This window comes from Cyprinus carpio, chromosome B3, assembly GCF_018340385.1.
Source record: "Cyprinus carpio isolate SPL01 chromosome B3, ASM1834038v1, whole genome shotgun sequence".
NCBI lineage: Eukaryota > Metazoa > Chordata > Actinopteri > Cypriniformes > Cyprinidae > Cyprinus > Cyprinus carpio.
The window spans coordinates 10300612-10321212 of NC_056599.1; the positions used below are offsets into that span (position 1 = coordinate 10300612).

The 20601-nt window shown below is 37.4% G+C and overlaps 2 protein-coding genes and 1 long non-coding RNA gene across 3 annotated transcripts in view; 2 read left to right on the forward strand and 1 right to left on the reverse strand.

Moving 5' to 3' along the window:
- LOC109046899 (adenylate cyclase type 9) overlaps nt 1-13312 on the forward strand; it is a 50036-nt gene extending 36724 nt beyond the window's left edge. The window contains exons 3-10 of the mRNA XM_042719590.1: nt 983-1078; nt 1863-2092; nt 3349-3451; nt 3730-3938; nt 5793-5952; nt 8227-8369; nt 9555-9578; nt 9707-13312. Coding sequence (XP_042575524.1) covers nt 983-1078; nt 1863-2092; nt 3349-3451; nt 3730-3938; nt 5793-5952; nt 8227-8369; nt 9555-9578; nt 9707-11000 — 2259 coding nt within the window. The 3' untranslated portion in view covers nt 11001-13312. The remainder of the gene's footprint in view (nt 1-982; nt 1079-1862; nt 2093-3348; nt 3452-3729; nt 3939-5792; nt 5953-8226; nt 8370-9554; nt 9579-9706) is intronic.
- On the reverse strand, nt 725-8234 carry LOC122136473. The gene is made up of 3 exons (XR_006154156.1): nt 7805-8234; nt 5806-5927; nt 725-1052 (listed from the first exon to the last, which is right to left on the reverse strand). It is a non-coding gene; the product is annotated as an uncharacterized LOC122136473 (long non-coding RNA).
- Nucleotides 13313-14871: 1559 nt separating the features above from the next.
- The window catches only part of LOC109061377 (CREB-binding protein-like), a 37147-nt gene continuing 31417 nt past the window's right edge, over nt 14872-20601 (forward strand). The window contains 1 exon segment of the mRNA XM_042719592.1: nt 14872-15720. Coding sequence (XP_042575526.1) covers nt 15633-15720 — 88 coding nt within the window. The 5' untranslated portion in view covers nt 14872-15632.

Here is a 20601-nt window from a genome sequence, read left to right on the forward strand (position 1 = left end):
ACAGTTCTAAACAAATATGTCAGTGGATTTTGATGTGAGAGGACAACAGATTAACTTTTTCACTGGAGGAAGCATTATTATGGATTATGTGCTCATAGAAGCGACCGTTTGAAGTTGAAAATTATTAATGATGGATTTGTTTTTTGCAAACACACAGCTTTTCACTTCACCAGATTTAAATTGATAGCTGTTGTGGTGTGGATTGCTTGTGGATCATTGTGATGTTTTTATCAGCTGTTTGGACTCTCATTCTGATGGCACCCATTCACTGCAGAGGATCCATTACAGTGATGTAATGATACATTTCTCCAAATCTGTTCCAATAAAGAAATGAAGAAACTATCTAATTTACATATTGGATGGTCTGAGAGTGAGTACTTTTTCAGTCTTTTTTATTGCTGAATGATTCCTTTAATAGAATGCTTATGCAAAGTTATGTGGTCTCAAACAACATTCTCAAAACGTTAGCACAAAAACATTCTTTCTTTCTTTCTTTCTTATGTGTGAAGAATGTTGGGAACCAAACACTTGTTGGTCCCCAGTGACTTCCATAGTATTTATTTCTTCTCCATAATATAAAATTCAATGGCTACCATCAACTTTTTGGTTACCAGCATTCTTCAAAATATCTTCTTTTATGTTCAGCAGAAGAAAGAAACTCACACAGGTTTGGAAGAAGTTTAGGGTGAGTAAATAATGACAGAATGTTCATTTTTGGGTGAAATATCCCTTTAATTGGAACTCAAAACAAAGCATTCTTAGACTTAAGCTCCTAGAAGCCACCTAGCAATGCCATAGCAATGCGCTAATAACAATAAGCACACTAACATTGTGAACAAAGTATAGCGTCACTGATCTTTCCATGTGGAGTATTGCTTCTAGCATAATTTTTATTGAATTAAAACAGTAAGTGAAGGGTTCGGTTCTGTTCTCTCTGCTGCGCGTAATTCCATTTGATGATTTCCTTCTTCTCTTCCTTCAGTCTGCTTGTCCCTCGTGTGGTGCGTTAACTTCTGAAGACGGGGCGGTTCACAGCAACAGCTGCTCAGATCCTGATCACAAAACCGTCAACAGCAAGGTGAGTGTCTTATACCTGATCTCAGCGAGTAGAACGAGAAAATCCAGAATATTACAGTATGCCTATAGGCTGTACCTTATCTAAAAGCTATTTTTTTTTCCTATAATGCCTTATTTAATACAAATTTCCTACTATGTTGATTAGATAGAGCAGTGCTTCATTACAAGTCTACCGGATAGCGCCACCTATTGTTTATAATATTCATTAACAGGAATAATAGGATACTGTATACGGTTTAGTATTTTTTTTTTTTACAATTATTTTGTGAAGCTGTTTGCTTTATGTAACTATAAACATTTCAAACAATAGACATTCCTGCTACATAATCTTATTTTATTATACACTGTGCATTTTTAATTCAGCGAGTGTCATCCAGTCACCATTTCAGACATAAAAATAGTTGTTTTGCATTCCAATACTTTAAAAAAAAATTGTTTCACAGTTTAATAAATAATGTGTCAATAAAATATACTTTTTTTTTTTTTTACTTGAGTGGAACATTTGAAACATGCATTTCATGTAAAGCAGCTCTGAAATTATATGCATGGTGAAAAGCACTGTACAGATAAATGTGGAATGAAATGAAAAATCAACATTTTCTTCAGTTTATTCATCACATTGGAAATGGAAGTTTTAAGCCACTATGCATTGGAGTATTGCATGCAGTTTGCTGTGGTTGTATGCTGCACATTTTAGCAAATGTCAGGTTGTCTCGGTCCCTACCCTTCACCAATTGTGCTGCAATTCTCTCATTGTTTGTATCTTCCATCTGAATCTTCTTCAGGGACCGCCTGGCCGGAGTCCCAAGACCCTTAATGGCCTGTTAAGCCCTCATCTGGAGCAGCCGCTGACACACAGCCAGACCTCTCTGTGCGAGATGCTGCAGGAAAAGGAGAAGAAGTGGCATGGAGGCAGCATGGGAACGATGGACCACTCCGCCCTCATCCCACTGCGCTCCAAAAACTTCCGCGAGAGGAGCGACGCTCACTTCGTGGACGTAATAAAGGAGGACAGGTAGGAAATGACAGCGGTGATGATGGGGCCCACTGGGATAAAAATGTCAGACAAGATGGAATGTTATTGTTTAACGGCCGCCAGCGGAGGTCATGCTGTTCCAGAGGAACACTTGATGCACTTTGATGAAGTGTGCTGTGATGTACTATGTGTGTCCTGCGGCATTGACCATCCATTTTTCTTGTCTTCCTCTGTAAACACTATCATTGTACTAAATAGTTGCATCACTTGCTCACCAATGAAACCTCTGCAGTGAATGGGTGCCGTCAGAATGAGAGTCTAAACAGCTGATGAAAACATCACAATAATTCACAATTAATCCACACCTCTCCAGTCCAAAAGTTAATGCCTTGTGAAGTGAAAAGCTGCATGTTCATAAGACGACCAAAAAATAAGTATTACATGTTTTGCTCACCAGTGGATGCTCTGCAGTGAATGGGTGCCATCAAAATGAGAGTCCAAACAGCTGATAAAAACATCACAATAATCTACAATTAACCCACACCACTCCAGTCCATCAGTTAATGATTTGTGAAATCATTAAGGCATTTTAACTTTAACTTCACAGTGTTGCTTCTGTACCAAAATACAATTCCATAATCCATAATAACGCTTCGTCCAGTGAAAAAGTCTACCTCATGTTGTCCTTTGCATCAAAATCAACAACATATTAGTTTAGGAATGTTTTGGACTGTTTTTTGCTTGTAAATGGTGCTTGATATGTGCATATTTCGCTCCTGATTCAGATGAGACGACATTTTCACTGAAGAAGGCAATATTACGGATAGAGGAATTTTAGCCAGAAACAGTGATTTGAGGTTAAAAACGTCTTAATGAGGGAGCTTTTCGCTTCTCAAGACATTAACTGATGGACTGGAGTGGTGTGGATTACTTGTGGATTATTGTGATGTTTTTATCAGCTGTTTGGACTCTCATTCTGACGGCACCCATTCACTGCAGAGCTTCCATTACAGTGATGTAATGCTACATTTCACCAAATCTGTACAAACAAACAAACAAACTCTTTTACAACTTGGATGGCCTGAGCATGAGTAAAATTTAAAATGCTGATATAGCTCAGGTCTGTGTGCATTTAAAACCAGACATTTTTTTTTTATTTTTTTTTTTGTTCTTTTTTTCACCACAAAGCTGTCTTCAGTGCAAACGTTCTGCATGCATATAAACAACGGATGCATGGGATTCTTAGTGAATTTCCTTCACAAGCTAATCTTGTTTTCTGTGCTTCGACCTTGCAGTCTGATGAAAGATTACTTCTTCAGACCGCCCATCAACAAGTTGAGTCACACTTTCATAGACAAATCCCTGGAGTCGTCTTACAGGACCAGCTACCAGGATGAGGTACGACGTTCCTTCCATTTATATGTCGCTTTTAATTTGTTCTCACTCTGTCACAATGTTTATAACTCAGTAGTGGTCTGTGATTTGCGCCGCTAACTGGTCAGTAAGAGAAAGCGTCAAAAGGACAAAGTTTGTTGCACTGTCTGTACTGCCCTCTGGTGGTCTACCGCTTGAAATGCATAAATGCTAATCAGGACATATCATACTGGCAGTATTTTTCAAATCAGAGTTCTTGATTTGATCAATAATTCTGTTGTTTTCTTTCTGATTGTTATCAGGTTAAGACACAGGCTCCTGTCCAGACGTTTGCCAGTCCAACGTTTAGCTCTTTCCTAGACATGCTCCTGTGCTTCTCCGTTCTCCTGGCTCTCTCTGTGGCCTGCCTCCTGCGACCGCTGGTTACCCAGCAGCCCCTGCCCACACCTGCCCTCATAGTGGCCGCAGTTGCAGCTGTGCTTGAATGTTTGGCCCTAGTGCTGGCAGTACGGTGAGTGTAAAGATAGATTTTAATTGTTTAAGTACTTAATTTTAAACAAAACAGAAATTTGAAATGCTGAATGAAAAGTTTTTTAAAATTTAAGTTAATTTCAGTTATCGTATATTTTATTTTTAGGAACCATGTTTTTTGGTTTTATTTAACTCTAAGACCCCTAGTGAATAATCAAAATGGTGCAACATGTCATGCTTTATTTGTAGAAAATTGTACACGTTTAGAATGAAATGATGGTGAATAAATGATTCTAGAAATGTATTCATTTTTAAAGAACTATACCTTATTTAAACCTGCCTGTGTAGATGAGGCACAAAAGGGTTGAAAAAAGGGTTTACTTGCTTTAAATATTCAACTGATGAAATTGCATTATCTTTTTAATACTCGTCAGAAATGTCTCTGATGTTTATGATCTGAGTATTTTCAACAAGAATTTCAGGCCTTTTGAGATGAACAATGCTGCAAATATTGCTGCTGTAACAGAATGGGGCTGAGCTAAAAATAATAATAATAAAAAAACTCATGATACATGTGTTAAATAATGGAGAGGAATTACTCCTTTAGCCTCTGTTTCAACCAGCAGGCGTCTGGATCTGTTCCAGGCTGATACAGATGTTTGTTTCATATTCAAAAGCTTTAGAATCCTTTGTAGCTGAAATTAAAATTTTAAATGTGTTTCATTTACATTCAGTGACTTTAAAAGAATCATTCACCCCAAAATGAAAATTCTGTCATCATTTACTCACCCTCATTCATTCCAGATGTTTTGAAGAATGTTGGTAACTAAACAGTCTCAGTTCCCATTGACTTTTTATTGCATTGACTAAAAATACAATGGATGTCAGTGGGAACCAAAACTGTTTGGCTATCAGCATTTTCTTACATATAGGCTTGGAGCAACATGATGACAGAATTTTCATTTTCGGGTGAACTATCCCTTTAAAGGCAGTAAATAATGGAAGTAGTTTTTAACAATATTTCTCTTTGCAATTTGGTTAAACACAGATAATTGTTTTACTGTCTGGAAATTGTGGGGAAATTTGATTTTACTGTCTGATAAAAATGTCAATATCAATATTTTTTGTCTTACATTGTCTGCCTGATGGAACTGAATAGATATATTGCCTAACATGTTTTTGTTCATATCAGTGTTACTTTAGTATCAAGATACTACTATAGTTTTTATTATTATTTTGAGGTTTTATTTGTATAATTTTCATTCTAACTTTAGTTTTTGTTATGATTAGATTAAATTAGAAGTTTTAGACATTTTGTTATGTGTTTTTGTCATTTTTAGTAGTTTTTTGCGATGTTTATATATGTCTATTAATTTTATTTCAGTTTTATTATAGTTATTTTAGCACATCAAATAAAACTAAATTGAAAAGAGAAATGTTGCTTTGGCAACGAGCTGAAAAAAGTAATAAAAAATTATATTATATTATTATAATATTATATTATTATTTTTTATTATTATTATAATACTATAGTTAATTTTTTATTTTATTTCAAATGATTTTTATTGTGTTTTATTTAAATATTTTCTTTTTATGGTTTTAGTTTTAGTTAGATATAATAACCCAGGATCACATTAAAGTAAATATGACATCTACTCTAACTAAGGTCCCTAAACATCAAGGAAACAGCTGGCTTAAATTATGGAAGTTTTAACTATTTTAATTCATATTCCAGTATGTTATTGGGATGTTTTGTTGTTTAGAATAGGTTATTATCTCAGTCTTAAAATGGGACCCGGGCAATAGCAGCATAATGCACAATACACAAAGCGCATATAGCTGTTTCTATATAGTCCTGAATCTGATGAAATGTATCTCATTGTCTACTTTACAGGCGAGCCTTTTACCTGGACAGAGTCCTGAACTGCACCAGGACCCTCCTCTGGGCCATTTCCGGCTGGGTTCCCCGTCACATGATCGGAGCAGTGCTTGTGTCTTTACCCGCCGTGGCTGTGTTTTCTCATATCACCTGCAATATGCATGACTCCATACAGGTAAACACAGCAGCAAAGATATTGTGAAGGGGTTTTCATGTATGTTAAATATTTTTTATTAAATATAAATTGCTTTTGTTTTATATATTTAAAGAAATTAATAACATTTTTCTGAATAAATAGGCTTTCCATTGATGTAGGGTTTGTTAGGATAGGATAATATTTGGCTGAGATACAACTTTTGCCTTTTTTTTGAATGATAACAATATACACAAGAAATTTAAGTCTGGTTTTAAAGCCTGTCACAGCACAGATCTGTCCTCTTAAGAGTCATGAATGATGTAATGCTTACCACTGATACCAGGCAGTCTGCGGCTTTGGTCTTGCTAGACCTTAGCTCTGCATTTGACCCGGTCGATCACAACATTCTCTTATCACATCTAGAAGCATGTGTGGGCCTCCGGGGTACAGTGCTCCAATGGTTTCGCTCATATTTAACAAATAGGAGTTGCTCTCTCTGCCTCGGGCACCATTCTTCCTCTGATAAACAGTTAAGTTGTGGTGTCCCTCAGGGCTCTATTCTTGGCCCGGTACTGTTTAATCTCTACATGCTACCTTTGGGTTCTATTTTATCTAGATATGGTGTATCTTTTCATCTGTACGCTGATGACACAAATTTATCTGCCTATAAAACGTGACGATAAGCTTGCCTTTTAAGCCTATATTAGACTGCTTAGACGAACTGAAACTCTGGCTTGCTAGTAATTTCTTAAGTCTTAATGAGAGCAAAAAATTATCTTGTTTGGTTCAAATGATCACAGCACTCATGATGTTGATCTCAATACTCTGTTACCTTACAATACCACCTGTGTTCGGAATCTGGAGGCTTTCCTTGATAACAGTCTTAAATTTGATAAGCAGATATGTGCTGTGGTTAGGTCTTGTTTCTATCATCTTCGTCTTTTAGCAAAGGTTAAGCCCTTTTTGTCTGGTAAGAATCCTAAAACTGTCACGCATGCATTTGTAACGTCTCGACTATTGTAACTCTTTGTACATTGGGGCCTCTCAGACTTGCGTCACACGCTTACAGTTAGTTCAAAATGCCGCAGCCCGGCTCCTCAAAGGGAAGCCTAAAAATGATCACATTACACCGGTTCTGATTTCGCTTCATTGGTTATCGGTCAAATACAGAAGTGATTTTAAAGTTTTGTTATTTGTTTTTAAGTCTTTGTGGAACCAGGCACCACAGAACCTATCTGAACTACTGCATCTGCCTTCTCAGTCTAGATCACTAGGGACTCTGATTCATGTTCCTAGAACCAGACTAAAAAACAGGGGTGAACGCGCATTTGCGGTCATCAGTCCTAAGTCATGGAATAGCCTTCTAGCCTACATCAGATCCGCCAAAACCTTGTCAACTTTTAAATCTGCCCTGAAAACGTACTTTTTTTCCCATGGCTTTCAATATCCCTTGACTCATATTGGCATAAATATCTTTTGATACTAGCTTTTTTAAGGATTTAATTTATTTTTATCTTACTTTTATCGTTTCTCTAGTGCTTAAATGTTTTGTGTCATTATTGTCTGTTTCTTTTAGCCTTGTAAAGCACTTTGGTCAGCACCAGTTGTTTTTAAATGTGCTATACAAATAAACTTGTATTGTATTGTAACTATTTGAAAATCTGGAATCTAAGGGTGTAAAAAAATCAAAACATTGAGAAAATCACCTTTAAAGTTATCCAAATTAAGTTCTTAGCCATGCATATTACTAATGAAAAATTATGTTTTAATATACTTATGGTAGGAAATTTACTAAATATCTTCATGGAAAAGCATCTTTACTTAATGTCCTAATGATTTTTTGACAAAAGAAAAATTGATAATGTATTGTAGGCTTTTGCTACAAATAAACCTGTGCTACTTATGACTGGTTTTGTGCTCCAGGGTCACATATGAGTTTAATAAATGAGGGTCCTTGTCTCCTGCCTGCTTGGAAAGTTTCTCGGTCCTTATTGTGTAGATTTTCTTCAAAAGCACTCTAAAACAGCTGTAAATAGAAAGTATTTATTGTTAAAACACAAGAAACCATTTTATATGCAGTACAAGAGTAGCACAACACAATACATGTGCATGCTGGACTGAATGCCTTTAAGTGTGCACTAATGTATGGTACAGTACATATCTATTATGTAACAATTTATAGACATGTCTGGTGAATTTAAGCAATTTGATGCTGCTTTAAGTCAGGGAAGTACATATTTCTGTAAAGTGCAATCCTGCACATACTCTGCTCTGAGCATGAGCATGTTTAATTCATGTCATTCTTTTCCCCAGTTCACCATGTTCACCTGCTGTGCTGTCATAATTGCCATCATCCAGTACAGCAATTTCTGCCAGCTCAGTTTCTGGATGCGTTCAAGCCTGGCAACGCTTGCAGGACTCACTTTTCTAAGTGTACTCTGGAGCCCCCCTTGCAGGTTTAAACAATCATACAATGCACAATGTATACATAGAACTTTTTTACACAGCAAAAATAAAAAAAAATATATATTTTTTTTTTGTCAACTTTCTGAGTTCCATATTTAGAAATCCATTTATTTGAGAAACATCGCTGAATAAGACTTGTTTTTAGAGAGAATGTCTTAAATATGAGAATATATTTTGACTTAATGCAGTTTTTCTTTTCCTTTATTTAAAAAAAAGTACAAAACAAGTTGAAAAAGTATGGAACCCCGATTTTATCTCAAAATTCTGACTCAAAATTGTAAAATAAAATTTCGCAATTGTGAGAAATAAAGTCAGAATTGTGAGATATAAATGTGCAAATGCGAGTTATAAAATCCAGTTCTGGGGGAAAAAATTATAATTTCTGATATTTCATAATATTTGATATTTCATAATTCTGACTTAAGTCACAATTGAATGTAGTAAAGTCAAAATAAATATCTCACAATTCTTACTTTATTTCTCAGTTGCAACATTATTTCTAAGAATTTTAAGTTTAAGTCTCACAATTCTGAGTTTTCTTGTTGTCATTGTAGTTTATTTCACACAATTGTAAGAAAAAAAGTCTGAATTGTGAGATGAAAAAGTTGCAATTTCCATAATAAAGACATTTAAATTACTTGTTAAAAAGTTTTTTTTTTTATTTGATTGTTTGTTTATGTGTACTACCATTCAAAAGTTTGGGGTCAGTAAGACATTTTTATGTTTTCTTCTGCTCAACAAAGCTGGATTTATTTGATAAAAATACAGTAAAACAGAAATGTTGTGAAATTATCACAATTTAAAATACCTGTTTTCTATTTAAATATATTTTAAAAGGTCATTTATTCCTGTGATCAAATCTGAATTTTCAGCATCGTTACTCCAGTCTTCAGTGTCACATGATTTAGAAATTATTGTAATATGATAATTTTTCAGGATTATTTGCTGAATAGACAGTTCTAAAAAAACTATGTTTTTTTTTAAATAGGCATGGTTTGTAACATTATAAATGTCTTTATTTTCACTTTCTATCAATTTAATGCATCCTTGCTGAATAAAAATATTTATTTATCCAAGTTTATGAATTGTGATGCTATTATTGGACATTCATAAATTAGTTATGTTATGCTAAAACTAATCCAAAGATAACTTTTTGCTGTCATTTTTTCTTATAGCACTTGGGAACGTTTATTTCTGAGGTAAATTTAAGACAGATACTACTTATAGTTTTTTAGTGGATTGTTTTTATGCTAGTATACCATTAAAAAATTCTCAACCAAGAGTTTTTATTTTTGTTTCAGCAGTTGTCTTTCTCTGTATCCACCAGATCCAGTGACTTCAACAGCAGCTTTAATGACGTCCAAACGCCTGCAGAAGATCCAACCCGACCGCAGGACCTGCTCGGCCCGGAAGCTTTGGTAGCCTTCTTCCTGTTGCTCCTCCTCGTTTGGTTCCTAAACCGCGAGTTCGAGGTGAGTTACCGTCTGCACTACCACGGCAACGTGGAAGCAGACCAGCACCGCATCAAGATCCAAAACATGCGGGACCAGGCCGACTGGCTCCTGCGCAACATCATCCCCATCCACGTGGCCGAGCAGCTGAAGGTGACCCAGAGCTACTCCAAGAACCACGACAACGTGGGCGTCATCTTCGCCAGCATCGTCAACTTCAGCGAGTTCTACGAGGAGAGCTACGAAGGCGGGAAGGAGTGCTACCGAGTCTTGAACGAACTTATCGGGGATTTCGATGAACTCTTGCGCAAATCCGACTTTTCCAATATCGAGAAGATCAAGACGATTGGCGCCACCTACATGGCGGCGTCGGGGCTCAATACGCAACAGTGTAGCGATCAAGCCCATCCACACGCCCACCTGCGAGCGCTCTTCGAATTTTCTTTGGAAATGATGCGCGTGGTGGACGACTTTAATAAAAACATGCTTGGCTTTAAGTTCAAGTTGCGAATCGGGTTCAACCACGGACCTCTTACTGCCGGAGTCATCGGTACCACAAAGCTACTCTACGACATCTGGGGCGACACGGTGAACATCGCAAGCCGGATGGACACGACTGGCGTGGAGTGTCGTGTTCAGGTTAGCGAGGAGAGCTACTGCGTGCTCAGTGGAATGGACTACGAGTTTGACTACCGCGGTACCGTCAATGTGAAGGGCAAGGGTCAAATGAAGACCTACCTTTACCCGAAGAGCTCAGACAGCGGACCTGTACCTCAATACCAGCTCTCGGTCTCTCCAGAAATCCGAGCGCAGGTGGATGGCAGCATCGGACGCTCACCCACCGATGAAATCGCCAATATGGTCCCAGCAGGCAGTGCTAGCAGAGTAGGCGCGTCATTTTCTGTGAGCTCAGGACTCACCGGACAGGGATTTGCTGGCAGAGACTTTCCCGAGAAGACTGGAAGCAATGGTACATCGAAGACTCAACGATCTGCGTCTGCTGTTGGCCTGCTTTGCATACCGGAAACCAGCTTGAGCGCAAGTCCAGTGGTTTTCGGTAAACCACCAGACCCGACTTTGACCTCTCCTCCTGTCCGGGCGGAAATCGCAGAGGTTGTTGCAAAAATGGAGGGAGAAATTGCGTACATGGGTGAAATGACAAAACTTTGACTTGAAACAAGCCAACATTGTTGTCGCTGTTGGTTTTAACCCTTTAAACACAGGCTCTCCGTGAGTTTGTCGGGATAGGCGAGTTTAGGGATGTATGCTAGCGTAGATTTGTGTCCGTGTATGTGGAAAGTTTAAGCACACAACCTTGAAGTGTTTATAGCGCTAGCCGAACCAGGAGATACTTTCACATCTGGATGGTGGTGCAGGACCGTAAAAACTCGGAGGAGCCACATGAACCATTTCTACATGGGATACGAAATGCAGAGGAGATGCATTTGGATGGTACAGACCTGAAGTCCCATCCTTAAATAGACCGCAGTTATTTCCGCTAATATGAATATTATTTTCCTTTAGCTTCTACTATTGTCTGCCTTTCGTGACTGGTTTTCTTTTAATGAAGTGCCTTTAGGATGATAACAATATATAGGAGGCATTTTTCAAAAAGGTTTCTCAATCAAATCTTTCGCTGAAGATCTAAAAGGTTTAGCATGTAAATTTGATGTTAGAAAGCGCTTTAATTTTTGTGAAAGTATTTGATATATTTTGGAATATTTGTAGGTACTCTCAGTTGGACGTTCATCAGTCAGTATTCAAAACAATTTTACAAAGCAAAACTCTGTATTGCGATGATTGCTGTTTTAAAAATACCCAAGATAAAACCATCGCGTTGAATGGTGCATGGCCAAAAGTGTCTGTGAAGAAGTATTAGTGAAATGTAGAGCAAGTTATGGGCTAAATTCACCTACAGTCAACGATATGAAACATTTCTACAGCGCTTTATCTTGATGCATGTATTCCTAAGTGTCTGATTATGGCCTTTTTCGTGATTTTTCCTATTGCTCTTCATTCTGCAGCTAAATGCTTGGTTGGCTGACCAACATCTGAATTTCAGATGAAAATTCTAAGACGATGTGCAAGTTTGCCTTAACGCTAATGAGATCATAGTCTTAAAGGACAAAAATGCATTCATGCATTAGCTACTGTGACTTTCAGACTTTACACAGAATATTACATAAAATATAAACATGGGCAGTCAGTTTTAAGATATAGGCAGTTTGTTTACAAGTCATCATAAAATCAACACTGAACCCATTTACTCTCCTAAAAACATTCCTAGTCTTATGATTCATAAGTGCACGTTGTTGTAATAGCAAAAATGTCTGTAATCTTTCATCAAAAATTAAACTTGCACCGCCTCTGAAATGGCTTTTCGGCAGATGTCACCTTGGCTGTGCAGGCAATTCAATATTAAACTGATTATGGCAATAATAGCAAGTGGGCCTACTGATAGATTTGAAAACAACGCTTTAAAATTGGACAAATTCTGGTCAAAAATCCTAAAAAATTGGGAAACAAAAGCTGGTATCGTCTACTTCCACCGTCTAATCCCGGGGTACTCAACGGGGGCCTGTCTGCTTTAATTTTGTGACCTGCCTCATGCAGAAGACTAATGTATTTAATCAAGCAAGTCTTAGATATGTGATAAACTGCATTTCTAAATCAGTAAAACTGCAAATATAGTCTTAAAGTCTTACGATGCAAATTGTAATTTGTGGCCGTTTGCATTTTGTGTGGTTTAAATGCGGCCCGCTTGGCCTCTGAACTTGAGGATCCCTGGTCTAATCAATTCCTGATGGATCAAATTAAATCTATCCTGCTTTTTTTCTTATGCAATATATAATGTTTCACTTAAAATGACGTCATATTGATTTTAATTATTGTGCACTGGCATCTTGAGTGGTAAAAGTTAATTCAATTAGTTCAAATGTGAAAAAATAAAACTTTAACTGTACTCAAATCTAAAGAGATAATTAAGTCACCATAGTGGCATAACAGTTGAAGAACTGGCAATAATCTAGGTATCATATATGTACCCGGCCAGTCAAATGTACAGACTCGTGTGAATATTAGAATAGATTAGACCATAGCCTTGACTCCGCCTGCTTGTCTTTTGATGTGCAATAGTAAAGGGTAAATTATTGTATGGGATATTAGCAAAAGGAAGTAGATTGTAATCTTTTTAACATTGAGCTTTGTGAGTAACTTAATCTGCATTGATACTACATACATTTTATGGCTGTCTAATGATTTAAAAATTGATGTTTTACATTTTGATAGCAGTTTAGTGTATTTGCCTTTTCCCTTACATTTTGGCTTTATGATGGGTGACCTGTATTAGTTTAAAAGGGTTGTGTGCTCAAAGATTTGCTGTTGATTTGCCATGCTTCACATTCAGTGGTGATATTAATGGGAATATGAGAAAATGTGAAATGTATAGCTTTTCTTGACATCGCTGTGAATTATTAACAAGCCAACAAACAAAACATACAAATAAAAATTAATATAAAAAAAAGGTGATTGATTTGTCAGTATTTCTCATTGTATATATTAGTGCCTTTTACTCATTTAGAATGCATTGATCGGTCAAATGACATCTTCCTGTTTATCGGTTCATCTTCATAAACTAAATGGTTGTGTATGATAAATGTCTTCAGATTCAACGTGATCTTCAGCGCTGTGCCTTTTCTTAACGATTAGCTTGACGTGTCCATTTTCACTGTATATTCCTTTCAAATGTGAACTGCTCTTCATTTAAAAATGTACAGGATGAATATTGTCATTTTACTCCAATTTTTATTCTGTGCTGATTTTGATGCTGTTCAGTTGATGTGTTTTTGGTGACACCAAGCATAGCAATCCATGTATTTCTAATATATTTTATAGGGCACAACTTTTGCTAATTAATAAAAGTGCCCTTGCTGTCTGGATGGGGAATGAGCACACAACCCTTATGGGCTCCTCTGTTTCTGAGCAGTACAGCAATATAAAACTTGATCCAACTAAATAATCATTACGCTACAGCCTCTGAACTGCTGCTTGAACTTAGCTTGACGAAGCACATTTGTTATTTTTAAGGAAATGTGCTCCTTATGAACTTTTCATTCCATTACTTCTGTTTGAGACTTTATTGTGTATTTAGGGCGAATGAAAGGGCTGAACTAATGCATGATAACAGAAGAGCCACATTTTATTTTATTTTATTAACTATCACTTAAGTTGGCCCAATCAATGATTCCAAGCAATTTGACATAGGAAATGTAAGTAAAATTTGAAACAAAAATGTGTGTTTTAATAGAAGTATCACACACACTGGGACTTCTTGCCAAAGAGCGTATTTATTCAAGAATGTATGATTTTGAGTTTCTCTCGGTTTCTTCATTTATAAACTCATTATGTATTCGTTTGTAAAAAGTTTTTTCTTCTTCTCTGCTATGTTTGTATATATGCATTGCTCTGTGTGTTGACATGTAATTCATTTTTGCATTATTTATATCAATGCATGTGCCATACTGTTACATCAAAGCTAATGGATCAAAAGGGAAAGCCAATAATACAGTGTTGAAGTCTGCCTTCTGTCTGTTGATTTGTAATGAATCGGAAAATTTCAATGCATGTTCACAGTAGCAATATCCTGCACACACACTACCGCACAACTTTAATTTTGGGATGAACTATTCACTTTATTCTTATTAAGCACACCTTTTGTATACACACAACTGTATTTACAAAAGTTACATGGTTATGCACATGGTAGCAAGTTTTACTGCAATAGCCTACTACACTGAAAAATCCTAGCACGCATCTCTTTCAAACAATGTTTTCATTTAATTTTAATAAAGAGATGTGCAAACTGTGGTATTTGTTAGCACTTCTGTAAGGAGACGCTCAAAACTGACCCGATTGAATGCTACATCTACGCCATTCCTATGTAAACCACGCCCCCTAGCGGCTGTTTTGGTTACGACCGCGTGACGTCCGCGTTGCGTAAGGGGCGTGGCCGCGCAGCCCCTCCCCCTCCACAGTCTGGCTGGAAAAGAAAAAAAAACTTTTTGTATCGAAGGAATCAACAGCCGCCATCTTGTCGCGGATGAGCGTCAGGATTTCGGGAGAGCATTATATTATTTTTAACGCACCCGGCTCCATCGGAACCGGCCCAAATAGCTTCCCCGCGACGGAAACGACAAGCTTCGGGCCGAATCGCGGATCTTTGTGGCGAATATTAGCGGAATGGAGCCGTTTTTGTGGTCGGCTGGAAAACCCCCGTATATCTGATTTCCCCGTTCAGCGCGAGCGGCGCTCCTGTGCCACTCGCCTATATCAAAAATAGAATTATTTCTCATTTTTCAGTTATATTTCCCGGCTTTCCTGATTATTCGCTTCGGGCTGGACATGGAGCTTGAAGGTCTTTATTTTTATTCGCAGAAAATAGCATTTTTGAACAGAGCCACTTAAGGAACCGGGATTGGTGATTTTTCTCCCTCCGTCGTCTGTTTTTCGGTTTTAACGATGATATAATTTATTTCCGCGGGGTTTGGGGCGATCGTTAAGGTTAATTATGCGGGTTTTGGGTGTTGGATTATCATGGGGTGAACGGCGGTGGCGGAGCGGGGCGCTGTCGAGCCGCGTTTGAGTCCCATCTGTTAATTATTGGCCCCTGATCGCTGAATAATAATAATAATAATAGAAAAACCCGAGGGTCGATTTGATTTATTTCGCTTTGTCCCCCCTCCCGGGATCTTGGAAGACGTATTAAGTGCTTACACGTGTTTTTTTGTGAGGCGAGAGAGCACGATGGCTGATAATCTGCTGGATATGGGTCCCTCCAGCGCAAAGCGGCCCAAACTCAACTCACCTGCGCTGTCCTCCTCCGACGCTCCAGGTAAGAGCTGCCGATCACACCTGTCACACCTGACATAGCGCAGACCAGGTCTGCTGTTTCACAAGCCGCTCGCTTAGGTGTCCGGTCACGAACCCTTTAGACCAGGTGAAACTCTCACGTGCTCGACGAGAGATCGCTCAGGTAGCGAGCTCACCTGTCCTGTGACAAACCAGGTAAGTCTCGACGTCAGAAATCCCTCACCTGTCTCACCAGAAACCGATCAGTGCAGGAGAGATGCTCGGTGGTGCAACTCAGACCCCCTCAGACCAGGTCCGGGTCTTGCTAGCGACTGACCAGTCGTGCTTCGCTGTTATGAGCGATATCTGTGGTTTTTGTTTCATTTCTGAGAACTGATACGCAGAACCAAAATGTTTACACAATAATAACCAGATGGGCATTAAACAACGATAAAAACATATGCATTATAAATATATTAGTACGACTATTGTTGCTTATGTAGAGTCATCTTTCAGGAATAATTATTTTATATTTTTGAAAAATAAGTCACTTAATTTATCTATCTATAATTGTAAAATATGTAAAAAAAAAAATTTCCAGAAATAATTATTTCTATATTTTTGAAAAATAGGTAACTTAGATTATCTATCTATCTATCTATCTATCTATCTAGTTAGCTAATGGTTAAGCTACCATAAATTATTTCTGAAAATTTTTATTTTTTACATATTTTACAATTGAGAATTGTTTGGGTGATTTTTGTTTAAACGTCAGATGGTGCACGTATTAATAGTTCTGGTATTAAATAACTGGTTAAGTTGAAAATGTGCTAATATCTGTAAAATACGTTCTAGATACATTACTTGAACTGTTTTATTTCTAAAACTCAAAATAATTTTTATATATCAAAAATAATTTTGATGATAATAACTAGATGAATGTTGGACAACAATACAACTATTAATAAAATGCTCTGGTTGTTTATTAGAAATTAAGAAGGAGTAAGTGTCATTTATAATTACAGTATATTCTCAAAATTAAATTATAAATCCCAAAATTAAATTGCAGTATATTCTCTTGTTGGTTGATTTAAAAAAAAAAAAAAAAAACTGTCAAATGGTCGCATTAAATCGGCAGACCCGCTATTAAAGAACCGATAACCAATCGGCAGTCGTAAAGTGTGAATATCGGTAAAATATATCAGTCAAAATGACTTCTGGTCGCTCCCTATCTCTCACCTGTCCTGTCAGGACAAACCAGGTTCAGGGGAGACACTTACCTGTCCCATAAGAATCCTCTCAAACCTGGCTTCAGGTATGACTTTCACCCCAAAACCTCTGTGTGATGATCTTCCAGTCCATCAGAAACTGATTGTTCTTGTCAGCGTAACTCTGTTGCATGAAGGCAGTTCCATCAAAAACCCTTATTTCCAGTATGTGAGGTTTAGTCTGTGTATATACAACAAATCTGTGCACTTTAATATGTGCAACAAATGTTTGCATTGAATGTAATATTGAAATATTTTACTATCACAAAAATGTCATAAGACAAAAATTATAAGATGGTGCAGAAAGTTTTTATTTATTTATTTATTTTTACCCGAACTGATAGTGACTTTTGAATCCATTCAGCTGCTGAATGTGATCGTATTCCTGTGGTATGCAGTGACACTGACTCTGATTTTTGTCTTCATGTGTTCTTCTGAGTGAGGTCTTGTTGCAACTTATTCATATAGATGCAGCTACCAAGCATCTTCCGGATGCGGATTCCTGTGAGGGCTGCTAATAATCAGTGCGATGACAATTGACATCAGTCTCGGGGAAAGCAGAAGTTTTTTTTCATCCCCATTTCGTATGCGAGTCTTCATGCACCATCTGTTGAGGTTTCACTCAGCTGAATATTACTTATGCGGAGACTTTAGTGCAGCGATTCGCAACCTTTCGGACTCAAAGGCCCCCCCGTTGTTCAATAGGAATATTCCAAGCCGCCTAGAAATATGATTTCAGTTTGCATCTATTTTCTTAACCATTTTAATTTAGGGTTAGATTTTTAGTAAGTTAATATTTACGAACATAATTTTTTTAATGTTAATATTTATTTCATATTTCAATTACTAAATTAAGTAATCTTGCAGATGTGAAGTGTCCTTTAACCATGTTACTGTTTCAAGGTTTTGTGTGATTTTTCCTTGATTTACCAGTTCTTTGTATTTGACAAATTTTAGATGGCATGCTTCGACGTTTGTAATTATGAATGGATGGTTTCTCTAGTCATTGTTTATAGGCGCAGCCACCCACTTGATAGCTTCATAGCAGGGAGTTTTGCACAGACAAGCATTACTCATTCTCCAAAAAATGTGAAATTGTTTAAAATGCTAGGCGCTAGAAAAATGAAGACACATTTAGTAATTTCAGTAGTCTTGTTTTAGTAAGCTGAATGTAGGATGCCTCGTGGTTAGGATTTCAGGGACCTCCTAATGGGTTTCTTGTGAAGCAGCATGTTTTGTGATGCAGAAAGTAGCATTTTTGTTTAGGAGCATAACTTAAGACTCGCATCAGGAAATTCCACAGCTCAGCGTGGAGAGATTCGTTATTTCCTGTCTCCCTAATTCCTCCCATGTTTTTGGATTAACATGCAACTTTAAGTGCACTCTGAAGTCTATTTGACACAAAACTAGCCATTTTCTAAATGTGACATTTAGTGGTGTGTGCTGTGCAAAAGCCACGACCGTGATGCTAGAGTGGTGTCGTGGACGATTGCTAATAGGGCTGGGTATTGAGACAAATTTCACAATTAGTTTTGATCTCGCTCCGATACGGATTCATTTGGCGATCAGGTGCAGTACATGAAAAGATATCTATCAGCTAATGCTGTAAAAGTTGCAATAAATCCTGTCAGTTTGTACTTAAAGTGATTTGTAAACAACATTTTAAATGGCACACAAGGCAGTTTTTTATCATTAAATTAAATTTAAATATAATTTAACGAATACAAAAATATATAGGCTATATTAGGGAGTGGAAATGGCCTATAAGTACTTCTCTGCAGACATCTACTAGTGGTCATTTAATATCTTTTTTTATTTTTAAATAAGTGTTTGCTTTCCTACGTTATGAAACTTTTAGTTTTATACATGGGGGAAACCTATTAAGGATGAACAAATATCGTCGCATTAAAAATAACTTTCAAATTCGGTAATACTTAAAGCATTGAAGTGCTGGGAAAAAGTTGTGTGAAGCATTTAAAATCACTTGAAAACATTAGACCATTTCTGCCACAAGTTGTTCCTGTAGTTTTACTGTTAAATCCATGGTGAATGGTGGTGATTTTGTGTTTATTGAACAATGTTTTTCCTGGTTTCCACATCAGTGGCGTTTGTTCTGATATCAGTTTTAACAGAATTCTTCGCTGAATTTGAATGCTTCTCACAAGATTTCACAGAGATGTTATTGATTCTGTGGGGAATTCGACTGTTTTCTTCACACTGGATCTCCCAGCGCTGTGTATAACAGTGTCGCGTGATCGAGATCAGCCCGCGGCTGCGGCTCCAGCAGATAAACGGTCTGCGCAGCCCGAACTAGTAGCGCAGATTCGTTCCGCTTTGTTTATCCAATGTAGCTCTAGTAAATCGTTCATGATGAGAACGCGAGGCCTTTCTTTGACTGAATGCGCTTTGCGATGACGTCACGGGACGCTTCTAAGCCAAAATTCTGCTTAAAATTTGTGGCAATTATGTAAATTTGTGATTTTTTGCGAAAATTGCGGAGTTTGCTTGATTTTGCGATAAATTCAGCGATCGCGAAATCCTGGAGGGATTGTAAAGCATACTTCAGTAATCTGTTTTATTTGCATAAAAAAAAATCAGAAAATCTAATTTTTCAGTGTAGATGAGCCACTGAAGGCTTGTTAATAATCGGTCCATGTGTTAACCTCTCTTCTGTTAAGTGCACACTACTCTGCAGCTGTAGTGTAGTTGTGAGCTGCATTGGCTGTAATGTGGACCGCCGGTGTGACAACGGCAACACATGCACGTGTCCTCTAGTATGCATGCTAATTTGTGGGTTTTTGTGGTCTTTTTTTGTTTTCCACAATTTTTTTTTCTGCCGTTTACTGTTGTTGGAGACTGTTCCAGTTCCTGTTTGCTAGCTGGGCGTTCCTCCTCTTTTTATTGTGAGCGTGTGGCAGCCGTGGGTGCGCTTTTATTCCAGCCATGTTTGCATTAGTGTACATACAAACACAGCCAAGCATGTAAACGCTGCCCTCCACCAGCTTCAGGCAGACGGCTTGCTGCATGGTTTAACGTTTCGGCTGAAGCATGACTGATTTGGGGAAGGATGCTTTGGGGAGTACCTCGCAATTCAGATGAGGTCTACTGCTGTCTGCCCGGATTCAACCACAAAGTGTTTTTGTGGAAACGCAAAGATGAGGACCTGACATTTGGGCTGACATAATATTTATTACAGTTAATATGATGACTGATATTAAATTTTGTTTGTTCACCCCGAAAATGAAAACGGTAACTTACTTGCCCACGTGTTGTTCTGAACATGACTTTTCCTTGAATTTTATGAAATCTCCTTGAAGATTATCCTGGCAACTGGCTTTCTATTGAAAGCATCATAAAAGTGGTCCATGTGAATCCTGCACTATTCAATATTTAAAGGGTTAGTTTTATTCAAAAATAAAAAAGTCATCAAATACTTCCCGTTGTTACGAACCCATGAAACTTTCATTCATCAATGCAAAGCATCAAAGTTTTGGTTGCATGGACTTTCATCTGATGGACTGAAATCTGAGGATTCATATAAATATCTTTATTTGTGCTTCGAATGTGAGTGAAAGTCTTATGGGTATGGAAAAACATCAGATGAGTATTTGATGACAGAATTTGAATTTTTGAACGAATTCTCTCTTAATGGTTTT